We start from the raw sequence: 13088 nt of genomic DNA, 5'->3' as shown, positions 1-13088 counted from the left end.
TGCATATATGTGGCATGCATGCAAAATAAATCCATGCTTGTAACTGCAGTTATGCTTTGCCACCACGGCCTCGCACCTCCACCTCAAGTCTCAAAAACTGTCTTCTGTCCTTCCTCTCTGCTTGCCTACGCTGGTGCCACAAGGTGGTAATATTTTTCAAGGTATGTATGGAAACACAGCCGTTAAATCCATCAAACGAGTACCACTACTAGCTTCTTTTTGCAATTCCTTGGGGACAGTTAATGTTTTCCCCACCTGGCAACCACAGGATGTAATTGCCCTGAGAGAGTTGGTTGCATAGAGGAAGTGCGCCACTATGGTAGGCTTGGTCCCTGGGCTAGGACAAAGACATCAACCTAGCCACTCAGTGCCACATGCAAACCAGAAATGGAAATCCTCTGTCATTAACATTCATTCATTTATTTCCCTGGGTGTTCTCCAACCTGTGTAGAATTCTTGAGGCCAAGTGAAAACAGATTTAATGCATTACGTGATCGCTGTTTGACTTGGGGTAATCCAAACATATTATTTGAAAATAAATGAAATGAGAGACTGAGCACGAGCCCCCGTTGGCCTGTTAAAGATGGTTGCAATAGTTTTCTTCTTTGCAGGTAACACATTGAACACAGATTGATTGGCCAGCAAACACTCTGAAAATATTTGGGTCAAAAGTAACCCAATTATGGATCAAAAATGGACCAATCCCCTTTGTGGGTCTGACCCAACTTTTTGTGTTGTTTTATACAAAACGACCCAATTTTTTGACCCAAGAAAAGGATCTGACTAATATTTATGAGTTGTTTTACACTAAAAGACCCATTTTTTTACTCAAAGTTGGGTCACATTGACTCAAGTAGAGAATTGGTCCTTATTTTTGACCCAATTGTTTTTAGAGTGAATACTACTCACTCAACACAATAATAGTAGTAATAATAATAATAATAATAATATGATTTAATAGCCAATTAGTAATGTCGTTTAATTTATTATTATTAAATACAAAAATAAAATATAAACTTTATAAAAATATATAGATATTTATAAATATAAAAATATAAAATATCCTATTTTGTGAATTAAATTGGGCGGGACATGTTTTATTATTATATCAGCATGTTGCAATATTATATTGTGTTTGAGAACACCATATTTATTTTCTATGTACTGGTTATTAAATATTTGTTCCCATTTGAATTGTTTTAGTATAGTGCATTTGATATGCGCACTCAGATAGCAGTCCGAACTGTCAGGTATCATCTTCATATCCTTCAAGAAAAAAAAAAGATGGATCCCAGTTTTGGGACAGACAGAGAAGTTGTGCTCGCAGGGGGCAGGGGTGGGGGTTCGGTGCAGTAACACATAAAATTGCCACTAATGCACATTTGGTTGCTGCGTGACTGTGACATTGATTCAAACCACAAGATGTCAGAGAAACTGTCGTTTAATTTATCAGAGCCCCATTTGTATGTATTGGGGAGTGTTGTATTGATGTCTTGTTTAGAATATGTCAGATCGTGTTTAAAGATAGTAGAACAATGTTGGTTGTACAAGGATTTGGAAGAAAAAAACCTACATTTAAACACATTCTAAGGAACTAAGTCAAAATAATTTAACTGATGCTTCTTTCCATATTTTTTCCTGAATTGCATTATTTGTGTTTTGTTCTGGTTTATAGCAAGTCTCCATTTATGACACCATGCATTTAATATATTTAACATATTCTGTCGAGCCAGCTCAGATTCAGCCATAAGAATAACATAATTTGCATACAGCAATATGCCCATATTAATTTAACAAATGTGATGATGGTGCCATCTATTTGCACTACTGTTTCTCTGTTTATCTTATCTTACCTTATCTTATCTTATCTTAAATTCATCCAGACAGTGGGCCTTAATTGGCTTTTTTTATTCTATAAAGCTAGATTTAGCTGTTATACTGTATGCTGGTTGGTTTGACACTCCAAAAGGTGTCAAACCAACCAGCATACAGTATATCATTAATTTCAACGCAAGCCACTAGATTTTTACACAAAGTCTGAATTGCTTGATAAGATCTTCCATCTAAAAAAGCTTACATAAGTTTTTATTATTTAATATATAAGAATAATGTTTATAGACAGCACTGAGGAGACTTATTCTGAGGGGTATTCCGTTTTTTGCTTACTTTGGGATTGGTTTAACAACTGATTTTAATTAAGTTATACTCAAAACAGGTCTTGAAGAGATGGAAAAGAACATCTAAAAGTTTTGGTGACTTAAGGGCCTCATTTGGAATACTTTCAATTCCAGAAGCTTTGTTTAATTTATTTATTTTTGTTTTCAAGCCTCAAAATACACGTTTCTAGTTGATGTTGGCAAAATAGTCTACTGGCAATAACTGGTCTCCGCAAGGTACAAGCCGAAGCTGCAAATTAGATGCAATGTTATACATTTTTCGTGAATTGGCTGAGCTGCAAAAAAGACTATTTGCAGGTGACATTGGAAGACAGCGCGAATCACTCTAAGCAATTGAATCTCAGTTACTGCTTGCGACTGAAATCTCAGGTCGGCGCTGTGTGGAGTTTGTGTCTTCTCCCCCATGCTTGTGTGGGATGTGAATTGTTGTCGCATCGACTCCAACTGAGGATATTTAATGCACAGAATGAACAAAATGCTCTGTCAGCAGCATCGCTGAGTGTCAGTGGAATTTAGTTATACACCCCAAATCAATCATTTGTACTGATTTTGTCAAACAGATTAATGCAGATGTCCAACCAATATCCCAGCAGGGCATGTTTTGAATTGTCAATGATTTAGAGGGCCCTGGCGTAGACACTTACCGTATTTAAGGTGCATTACTAAGCAACTCAAGTTGCATGCATCCACTGTAGACACACTAGACCAGGGGCGTGTGATTGTGTCTGGACTGCATCAAGTATTCCACAAAGAAGGGGGCTAAGAATTTAAAAAAGTACAACTTATCCAATCTTCTCAATCTTTATTGGTAACAGTTATTAACGGTTGTTCAGAACGTGAACAAGATTGGTGACTCGGTCCTCTCTCTCATCTGGGTTTCTTTGCATAATCCTCAGTTTATGTACCGGTAGTTGAGTAATGGTGTCGGATTTTTTGGGCACCACTACGTTCTCTGTGCATTCAAGACATGTCGGGGTGCCTCTGAGCTCAACAAAAAAACATTATGTCTCCTCCTCTTTTTCTTGAAATTGGCTGTTCTTGTTGCAGCCTTTCTCTTCACGGGAGGTCTTTTCCTTCCACTTGGTGTCAGTTCAGTACTCTGATTCAATGAAAGCTGTCATGAGCCTGACCTATGCTAGCCCATAAGTGATTGAAAAAGGCAATGGCATATAAAAAATGGTGGTAACCGCAATAACATTAGAATTTAATGTCAAGTCAATAGGAGACCACAGAATATCATCCTGCGGCACTTTGAGACCCTTGCTTTAGACAAACTACTCATGAGCTGTTTTGTCTTTCTTTCTGTGCACCAATTGTTTTGTAAACTTCCTTTCCTTTTTTTTTGTTTGAAGGTGTGCGTTGCCACATTACCTTACACACGTTATCATGTGATGCCTGAATGAAATAATTGAAATAGTCTCTTATCTATTCTATTCTATTCTATTCTATTCTATTCTATTGTGACGCCTTTATGAAATAACTGAAATTGTCTCTGATTGATATTACTGGCCCTGTTTCTGAGTTGCCTTAAACAATATTGGATGTGCTTGTTTACTTTGTGGTGAAATGTGCTGGAAACCACAACATTTCACAATACTTTTATCCAACTGCCAGAAAATAATCAGTTGGTTGTTAGGTTAATGGTTTGTTTTTTTGTATTTATTTCGCTTAATGCCGTGAGCCTGCTGGATATGACCTAGACCCACCCCTAATAAGTGAAATCCATTTTTTAAAAACACACTTATAGGCTTACTGCCAGAAGCCTAATAAGGCCAACCACCCTGAAGAGCACTATAGAAATGGAATGATACATCAAATATGTCTTGCAATGTTCAAATCAGGTGAACTTTAAGGTGCTTGTGTTGAACTTCACAGATGCTTGGCAGGAAGCTTGTGCTCTTGAGCAGCACAGAGATCAAATAGGATACAGAGGCACTCATGTGGAACCAATCAGTCAAATCTTTTGGATGGTTCGCTAAAAGAAGTGGCATCAAACAATATATGTTAGATCTGCATTTGTTGGCTCAGATGGATCTGCCAACAGTAAACCTAATTTATTGTTTGAGGCACTGTTGGATTGCATAATGTTGTTGCCGCGGTTACCATGTCATGTGCTTCGACTGCAGTAATGTGCATTGGAATTTCTCCATCAGCTCGCTGTTGAGTCGGTTTTGCTGCAAAAGTCTTTTCATTTGATTTATCGAGATGAAAATGGATGGAAATCTACAGCAATAAAATACTGTGTTTAGAAAGTTACATCATCATCGCACTCACACTAATGATATAAAATACTGCACTTTCCATTCTAATCAAACATGATAGCACAAAATCATAAAGTGCAAAGTATGAAACAAAAGTTAATGCAGATTTTTCCATTATTTTTAAGTGACAGTTGAGATACAAACGGGCTTGAACTCTATTTGTCAATTTAACCTAAATCTACTCTGCTTTTCACCAAGTGTTACTTTTTAACATGTCAAATAATTTTTTGGTGTACGTTTCAAGCCATCTGTTAATGTGCTGAAAATGTCTCGCTGCATCTTGGCGATATCACTTTCACAGCTTTGGTGATGTAACGTCATCTTCAGCCAGCTAAGGTTTTGTTTCTGCTGTTCATGAGGTATTCTCATTTAATTTGACAACTTCACATAATGGTGCGAACTTTTTACCTACAGTATTTATTATGGTACCTACGTGGAAACCTAATCATAATTTGAGCATTATGAACGTCTTTTTCTTGACTCAAAAAATTAGTAGGCAGCAGACTAATCAAGCTTGTCTTTGGTGCCGAAATTCTCATGCATGTAATTTTATACAGTATGCCTAATACTGTTCTTCTCTTCTTTTCCCATCCTGCTTTGCCTCTGTCTTTGCAGACCATGCAAGCGGCACGATGCCCGACAGACGAGTTGTCACTGACAAACTGTGCTGTGGTCAGCGAGAAGGATCTGCAGTCCGGACAGTGAGTCGTCTTCATTATCAGCCCACGCATCTCTCTCACCAACACCGCTCAACTTTTGCTGTTTGCAGTCTTACTTTTGATTCTTATTTTTTCATACTGGTAATAATGTTTCTTTTGCAACTGGGTCTAGAGATCTAATAAAAGTTCGACACTGGAAACGATTCAAATTTATTCTACATTTGAACAAATTGTATGTTTACCGGCGGCCCAGAACAGATGTGAAATTAGATGTTACACTGTTTGTGTCTCTCAATGCTATCATCCAACAGGACACTTTACCATGACTTCACACGTACTTCTGGGTGGCAAAATCCAAGGTTCTCTGATGTCACCCTTGAGTTGATTCAGCAGACAGATTGCACTGAATAAAATACCTTATTTGGAGGCTAAAGGCTCGCATACTGCCATCATTTGTAAATGAGCCTGGCCTACAATTGAGGAGATCTTTTGGTTGCTGAAAGTTTGTTTGGCCAGGAATTACCCCATTATCTAACTATGAAGGCAATGCTCACTTGAGCTTGACTTTTTTGCTGCTCAGATTAATGCCACAGACATGCTCTTGACAGTCAAATGAGTAGTGTCCCACTGTAGCGTAGCAGCAGGCTGGCCAAAGACAACCCACCCAAATATTTTTCAAAACTATCCTCAAAAATGATTAATAAATTGATGCAATCTGATACTGTTGCAGCAAAGCGTACGGTTTTGAGGCCTCTCTGTGATTAGTTTGCATTTTCCCACAGTCACCTGGCAGAGGATTCCGCTTGGTGTAGTGCTTCACTCACATTAACCTGGTTTCAGGTCCCACTTAGTGAATATGAGTGTGAAAGGTTGTCTCTGGATGTATTTCTCCTGTTGATTGACTGGCAACCAGTCCAGGATGTATCCCCCAAAGTCACATGTGTTAAGGTGCAGCTCCCCATTATAAAAACGGATGGATGGTTGGTTGGTTGGATGGGTGGATGAATAGATGGATGATGGATGGATAGGCAATAATGGCAATATACAGATGCATCATGTTCAAATGTTTCTGTATATCTGCAGAAATTGGCATACATTACAAAAACTAAATTTAATCTAATAAAATTCACAATTTTCAGTATTTTTTTTTTCAATTGAGTCAATTTTACTATTGGAAATGATACAATTAAATGAATCATTTTCAGTTATAGGGTCATATTTCTATGCCCAGTGCAAGCACAGTCTACTGTGCGCATTGGTGGAGTTTTCTTTCTTTTGCTATTTTCGTAGATGGGTTCAGCTAGAAAGGGGCATTTGTGCCATTGTGGGAGTGAACACAGTGATATGATTCATGGCCAGTCGTAGCAGCTTCCCTCAGCGAGAGCAAAGTACACTCTAAAAAGAGAGTTGTTGAACCAATTTAAGATTACAAAGTGAATTGTTGACCAGCTTTAAAAAAATAAAATGTTTCAACTGGTAACACACGATTGAATTAACAACCCAAAGTGAATATATTAAGTTTAATTAATTATAAGTTAATTAAACTTAAATTATTCACTTTGGTTTACCTTTGGATTAACTTAATTCAATCATATGTTTCCAATTGAAGCATTTTTTAAATATTGCTTCAACTGGTAGCACATGATTGAATTAAGTAAACTTAATTTAACTTAATTCAATCGTGTTTTTTTAAACCAATTTTTGAAAGTTGATCAACAATTCAATTCCTAATCTTAAATTGATTCACAAATTCTCTTTTGGAGACCGCCTTGCAACCCCATTAATGCACGTATGTGCGTAATGACGAACCACCACCACACACACACACGCGCACACTTGTACTTACATAATTGTGAGGACATCAATAGACATAATGCATTTCCTAGCCTCTTCCCTTAACCCCAACCATCAAAAATGATTGCATATCCCTATTCCTTACCCTAACCTCAACCATAACCCAATTCAAACCTAAACTCTAAAACCAAGTCTTGACCCTCAAAAAGAGGTCTAAACTTGTGGGGCATAGCAAAATGACCCCACATGGACGTGGGGGCCTCACAACTCTGTGAAATCCCCGAATGTTGGCCCCACAATGTAACCAAAATAAGACCACACACACTAATTGTGTCACTGTCAGGGGTGTGATTGTTACATTGTATTCAAGTGCATCATCAGAATTACTGTTCCATATTTGTTAGTTGTATATTTTAGGCCATCAACTTGTGATTATTTTAATAATTATTATAGTTATTTTGTTGATTAATCGATGATTCGATTGCAAAAACAAGTCTTAATTTCCATATAAAAAAACAGGACATGATTTCAAATTGTCCATGCAGAAAATGCATACATTAAGATTCAGTTACTAGCATGGTCCATAACATATCAGAAAAACATTGGTAAATATGTTGATCATTGTTTCCCAAAGTAAAAACACATGTTTGCTAGTGTTTTTAGTTTTTTTAAATTCAACACCATGGATGACTGCAGAAATCTGAGAATATTCACTGTTGAGAGGCTGATATTCCGAGGATTTCGACAATGCAATAATAGGAAACCTTATAGTATTTGAAATGCTCTGCAGTCGCCATAACAGTAATGTAATGTGATGATTTGTTGAATTCATTATTAGCAAGTTTAATGACTCTCTCCACAGACATGTGACTGTGAAGACCACACCCAACCACAAATTTGTGTTTACAGTCAAGACCCACCACACTGTGGCACCTGGTTCAATTGCTTTCAGCCTGCCGCAGGTACTCACACAAATATATATTTGTCTAGGAATTTAAACATAGAAGAGGAATACAAATTTCACTCTGCATTGAATTGCATCATCAAGAGCTCTTTCCCAAAATGCTACAAATCCATTTGTATTATTTTGAGAAAAATAACCTTTGTTTAGCTCTAACCAAAAGTACTTTCTGGTAGAAGAATTCATTGGCTCAGTGTGAACAAGTTGAATAAAAAAGAAAAAGATAAAAGTCCGTACACAATGTGTGTCATGGTCAAATAAGTCATCATCATCAATCATGGATTTTATCTAATCTTGGAAAATAACTCTTCATTGATGACTTGTGTTTTGCCATGATTTTGAAGTGGTTAGGATTGATTAAGTAATGACTAAGAGTAATCATTCTTATGCCATAATTCTTTGCTGTGACCGTAATAAACCTTAACTGACCTCATTGCTCTTTTCTTTATCTCTCTTGTAGCGAAAATGGGCTGGTCTCTCCATTGGCCAGGAGGTGGAAGGTATTACTCTATCTGATTGTCAAATCAGATAGCGAAAAGCTATAACTTTTGCTTAAGGTGCTCTCAGCGTACTTGAACTGTCAACCAAATAGTCCAGTGGCTTAGTGAAATGATTGTGCAATTGCAGATAAAAGCATAATTTTTTGCATGATGGTTCTTTAGTCAGTTATTGAATTTTAGCCTATGAGCCCTTGTCAAATAACTATTTTAAATATCAAATAGTTGGATGGTTTTGCCTAGATTCTATAGTACTTAATGGAGGGTGTACAGCTACCAGATGTCTTAATACTTCATTTTACACATATTTTGGGAGGTTTAATCATCAATGGACAATTTCAAATCATATTCATCTTCTTAAATGTAAAAAAACAAACAAAGTATAATTCATGTCAATCTTCTGACTATTTTTTTTCTCCATATATATAAAAAACTACTTTTGTGTAGATAGATACTTCCAATATCCGAGTTGGGCTCCTAGGCTAAAATCCTTTATTATGTCCTAAGGAAGCCTCATACAAAATTTGGCGCTTTTATCCGCAAGTGCACACTGAAAAACGTGCGCTAAAGCCTCTGGACTAAAATAAAAAAATCACATACCTGTGTAATCAAAACTGCCATGTTGTATTGTATATGTTGAGTTGCATCAGAGGAGAAAATAGGGTTTCTATCTCTAAAAAGTTAACCAAAGTTAAAGAAAAAAGGAAATAAAAACAAAACAGGAAGAAACTATTTGTCGTCTTCTTAAATTCTTACTTTTTTGGATAGTTCCCCACATTTAAGATTAAGCTAATCAAAGAAATAGCAGAGATCCCTAAGCACTTTGTAAATAAAATGCTGTTTAAAAATTGTGATTTTTTAAATTTTGTATTTAAGAGGGAAATTATTCAAAGCTTCCTGACCTTGTGTGAGGAAGTACTTGCCTACTTTGGTAAATAGTGAATTAACTGTGGCTAACCACATTTTTTGGAAAGCTGAGTTGATTTTCCCTGATCACACCCAAGCCTGATTATCTGCCGACCTGTTCAATCAAGAAATGACTTAAATAGAGCCTGTCTGATTAAATGAAGTCAGCCAAAAGTTCTTAAAAATCTGCCCCGATCCAAAGAAATTTAAGAACAAATTTACATTTATTAGTCTTAAAAGTGCTACAAAGTCATTCCTAAAGCTTTACAACTCCAGCGAAACACAGTGAGAGACATTACCCACAAATGAAGAAATCATAGAACAGTGGTGAACAGAAATTACCCTAAGAGCAGAGCAACAATTCATCTAGAACAGTGGCGCCAAAGTCCGGTCCTCGAGGGCGCTGGAGCCTATCCCAGCTGGGGCAGTAGTAGGCAAGGTACACCCTGTACTGGTTGCCAGCCAATCCAGGATAAAGGCTCATCTTGTGCAAAACAAAACTTCTAAATGCCTCTCAGGACTGACAAGCTGAATGTTGAACTTTTTGGAAGGTATGTGTGTTTCATTACACCTGCCATAAATATAACACAAATTTTCGGAAAAAGAACATCATACTAAAAGGTCAAACATTGTGGTGGGAGTGTTGACTCTTTCTGTGATTGTTGGAATCATGAATTCTGCTCTTTACCAGAAAATCCTGACTATCCCAACTATCCAAAACACACACCAGCAAGTCATCTTCTGAATTGCTTAAAAAAGGCGTCTTTGACTAGGCCACCCCGCCTAGTCAAAGTCCAGACTTGAATCAAGTTAAAATGCTCGAGAATCCTCCAGTGTTGGGTTTAGGGGGTAAATTATTCTATTATTATTATTGACCCCCTTAATAAATAAAATCATTAGTGTATTTAAAATGTAATTTTATGTCCACTTGGGTCATCTTTGTTTAATCTTTACATTTGTTAGATGAGCGTAAAAATCAAGGTGGGCAGGCAAATAATAAGAATTGGAGAATAGGGCAATTACTTGTGCATGACACTTTATTGTCATTAGTTATTAGGAGACATTAACAGTGTAGGGATTCCAGTGCTCATGTGTAATAATACTTAAATCAAGATTTGTGCTTGCTGCATGTTAACATCTTTAATTCTGTCTTGCTTTCTGTATGTTTGTGATAGATTGTTTTATGGCATAAATAACAAATATGCGTGCCCGCAGTGTCCAACTACAACTTCGACAAGTCCAAGCAGTGCATCGGTGCCATGACAATCGAAATTGACTTCCTGCAGAAGAAGAGCACGGATTCCTCACTTTATGACTCGGACAAAATGGCTGCCGAGTTCATCCAGACGTTCAACAGCCAGAGCTTTTCTGTCACCCAGCAGGTTTCTTTGTTAGGATTTGTTTTGAGGCAAAGCATGCAGGAGCCATTGATTCGTACATGCGGCGTACTTTGTTGAATTTTGCAAACCTTTCCTGTGCCGTTCTTCTCTCAGCTGGTGTTCAGTTTCTGTGACAAACTCTTTGGACTGGTTGTCAAAGATGTTGAGGCAATGGATGCCAGCATCCTCAAAGGTGAGGCAGCCTCTGGAAAGAAACCACAAAAGGTACGTGCCTACCTGCGCAGCATGTGTTTTTATTTGATAGATCAACATACAAGTGCTTTAATTGGTAGGGCGCCAACCGCTTAGATAGACAGTACTTACTTTTGCTGCTAATGTCATTAACGGCTGTGTGTTGAGGTATTTTGAGGGGAAAGTAAATTAATACCAATACAGTATCTGCCTCTGAGACCTGTGGGAAAAAATATCTATGCCAGCCATACACACTAGGCTGTTTGGATGACAAATTAGGAACACTATAGGGTTTATAAAACAGGTTCGTCTTACTAAGTACACACATTAGATATCTGACTGTTAACGGCTGGGCGAGGAACTCGTTCTGTTAGTTCTGCATTATTCTGCATTATTCTGACATTATCTATAGATATGCCTCTGTTTCTACACTCTAAACCAGTGGTTCTCAAATGGGGGTACGTGAAGGCACTGCGTGAGATTTTAAAATATATTTAAAAAGTACAGTATATTGTAAATATTTCAGAAAAATAAAAATTCATAAAATACATTTTGTATTCAGTAGGCTATTCTATTTCAGTGTCCTAAAAACCAGCATCCCTCCCATAGCAGACTGGTTCAGCCCAACTTGTCATATGCCACCTGTCAATTACTTACTAATTAATTAATTAGTTAATTATTTATTTTTGAGAACAGAGCTTTACTATGATCCCAATTGAGAATACTTTATGGTGATTTATGAAATTAAATCAATAAAGATTGTTAAAGTTATTTTGTAGGTAATCTTATTTGAAATATTGATTTTTCTTCTGTTTCCTTTGACAGATTGATGTTGGGCTTCTGGTGGGCAACAGTCAAGTGATTTTTGAGAAGGCAGAGAGTTCATCCTTGACTCTTGTTGGTATGTTCCTTATTTAAAATGAAGAAAATCAGCTGAAGTGGTATCTCATCCATGAATTGAAATTATTTATTAATCACAATTAAATACGATGTCCCGCCCTAAACAAGGCCTGATTGGTCCGACCTAAAAAGGTCGGTTGCAAACGGATCAGCGGGAGCAGTACAAGATGGATTTCCGTAGTATTTGTGAAGAAATCCGGCAAAAATTCAGCTTGTTGGCAAGGTTAGAAAACCATCCGAATTGATGGAAATGATACTGGCTGAGCTGGACTCCGATCCCTCATTCCTGTTCAACCACATATTCCTTTATTCCTTATTGCCACCGCCATTGGCCCTGCCGCTACGGCCTCTGCGGTCCCTGGCCATAAAACTCATTCTGCCAAGCGCAGCCATTTTGGCTACTTAAGCTGCCCACCACCACTTTGACCGTTTCTCATGACACTGTTCACGATTACCTGTTGAATGATGCACTTTTGTCACGTTAAGTCTGGGCATCCTCTGTGAGTGTGTGGTGACCCACAAGGGATAGATAATGACCATCAACCTGTAGCTTTAAGGGAAGGGTGGGAGTATGACGTTTTTTGGTTCGAAGGGATGATCGAGATCAAAGGTTTGAAGGCTAGTAGCTTGTTGCTTGCAGGTAAACAGTTTGCGTGAAGAAACAGAGATGAGTTCTCTTCGTCTCCACAATGTATAATGTGCGCGTGTCTATGTGTATTTATTTATGCTATTGTACAAGTACTTACTGATCATTACTCTTTAGGTAAGGCAAAAACAAAGGAGGCACGGCAAACAATCATCAACCCAGACTGGAACTTTGAGAAAATGGGCATTGGTGGTCTGGATAAGGAATTCTCCGACATTTTCCGGAGAGCTTTTGCTTCCCGAGTCTTCCCTCCAGACATTGTGGAGCAGATGGGTGAGAAATTACCTTCAGTTTTTTCTTGTTATAGTTTAAGTATCATTCATAACATATGCGAGTTACTCGCTGTGGCAAACCCTGACTGATAGGGACTAAGCCAGAGGTCAAAACAATGTGTGGTAATATCCTTTATGAGGCAGAAACATTTTTCTATTTTCCTTCTCTATAATTCTCAATACCTCTTTGCTTCCTTTGGTTTTTCGTGTCCAGGCTGTAAGCACGTGAAGGGTATCATGCTGTTTGGACCTCCAGGCTGTGGTAAAACCCTAATGGCCAGGCAGATTGGCAAAATGCTTAACGCCCGTGAGCCAAAGATCGTCAATGGCCCTGAGATCCTCAACAAATACGTGGGAGAATCAGAGGCCAACATCCGCAAGTTGTTCGCTGACGCAGAGGACGAACAAAAGCGGGTGTGCAACTGCGTGTTATCATTTACTTTT

General features: G+C 37.8%; 1 protein-coding gene across 3 annotated transcripts in view; it reads left to right on the top strand.

The window, feature by feature from the left end:
* Positions 1–13088, top strand: part of nsfa (N-ethylmaleimide-sensitive factor a) — a 43994-nt gene that overhangs the window by 20352 nt on the left and 10554 nt on the right. For 2 of the 3 annotated variants that reach the window (XM_077557998.1, XM_077557997.1), the window contains exons 2-10: positions 144–161; positions 5054–5139; positions 7754–7853; positions 8313–8352; positions 10471–10637; positions 10749–10859; positions 11652–11727; positions 12490–12645; positions 12859–13058. In XM_077557998.1, coding sequence (XP_077414124.1) covers positions 144–161; positions 5054–5139; positions 7754–7853; positions 8313–8352; positions 10471–10637; positions 10749–10859; positions 11652–11727; positions 12490–12645; positions 12859–13058 — 954 coding nt within the window. The remainder of the gene's footprint in view (positions 1–143; positions 162–5053; positions 5140–7753; positions 7854–8312; positions 8353–10470; positions 10638–10748; positions 10860–11651; positions 11728–12489; positions 12646–12858; positions 13059–13088) is intronic. The other variant, XM_077557999.1, reaches the window with a different exon arrangement.

The sequence above is a fragment of the Vanacampus margaritifer genome, chromosome 2 (assembly GCF_051991255.1).
Source record: "Vanacampus margaritifer isolate UIUO_Vmar chromosome 2, RoL_Vmar_1.0, whole genome shotgun sequence".
NCBI lineage: Eukaryota > Metazoa > Chordata > Actinopteri > Syngnathiformes > Syngnathidae > Vanacampus > Vanacampus margaritifer.
The sequence above is the reverse complement of the archived record's forward strand: the minus strand, read 5'-3'. Positions and strand labels throughout refer to the sequence as shown.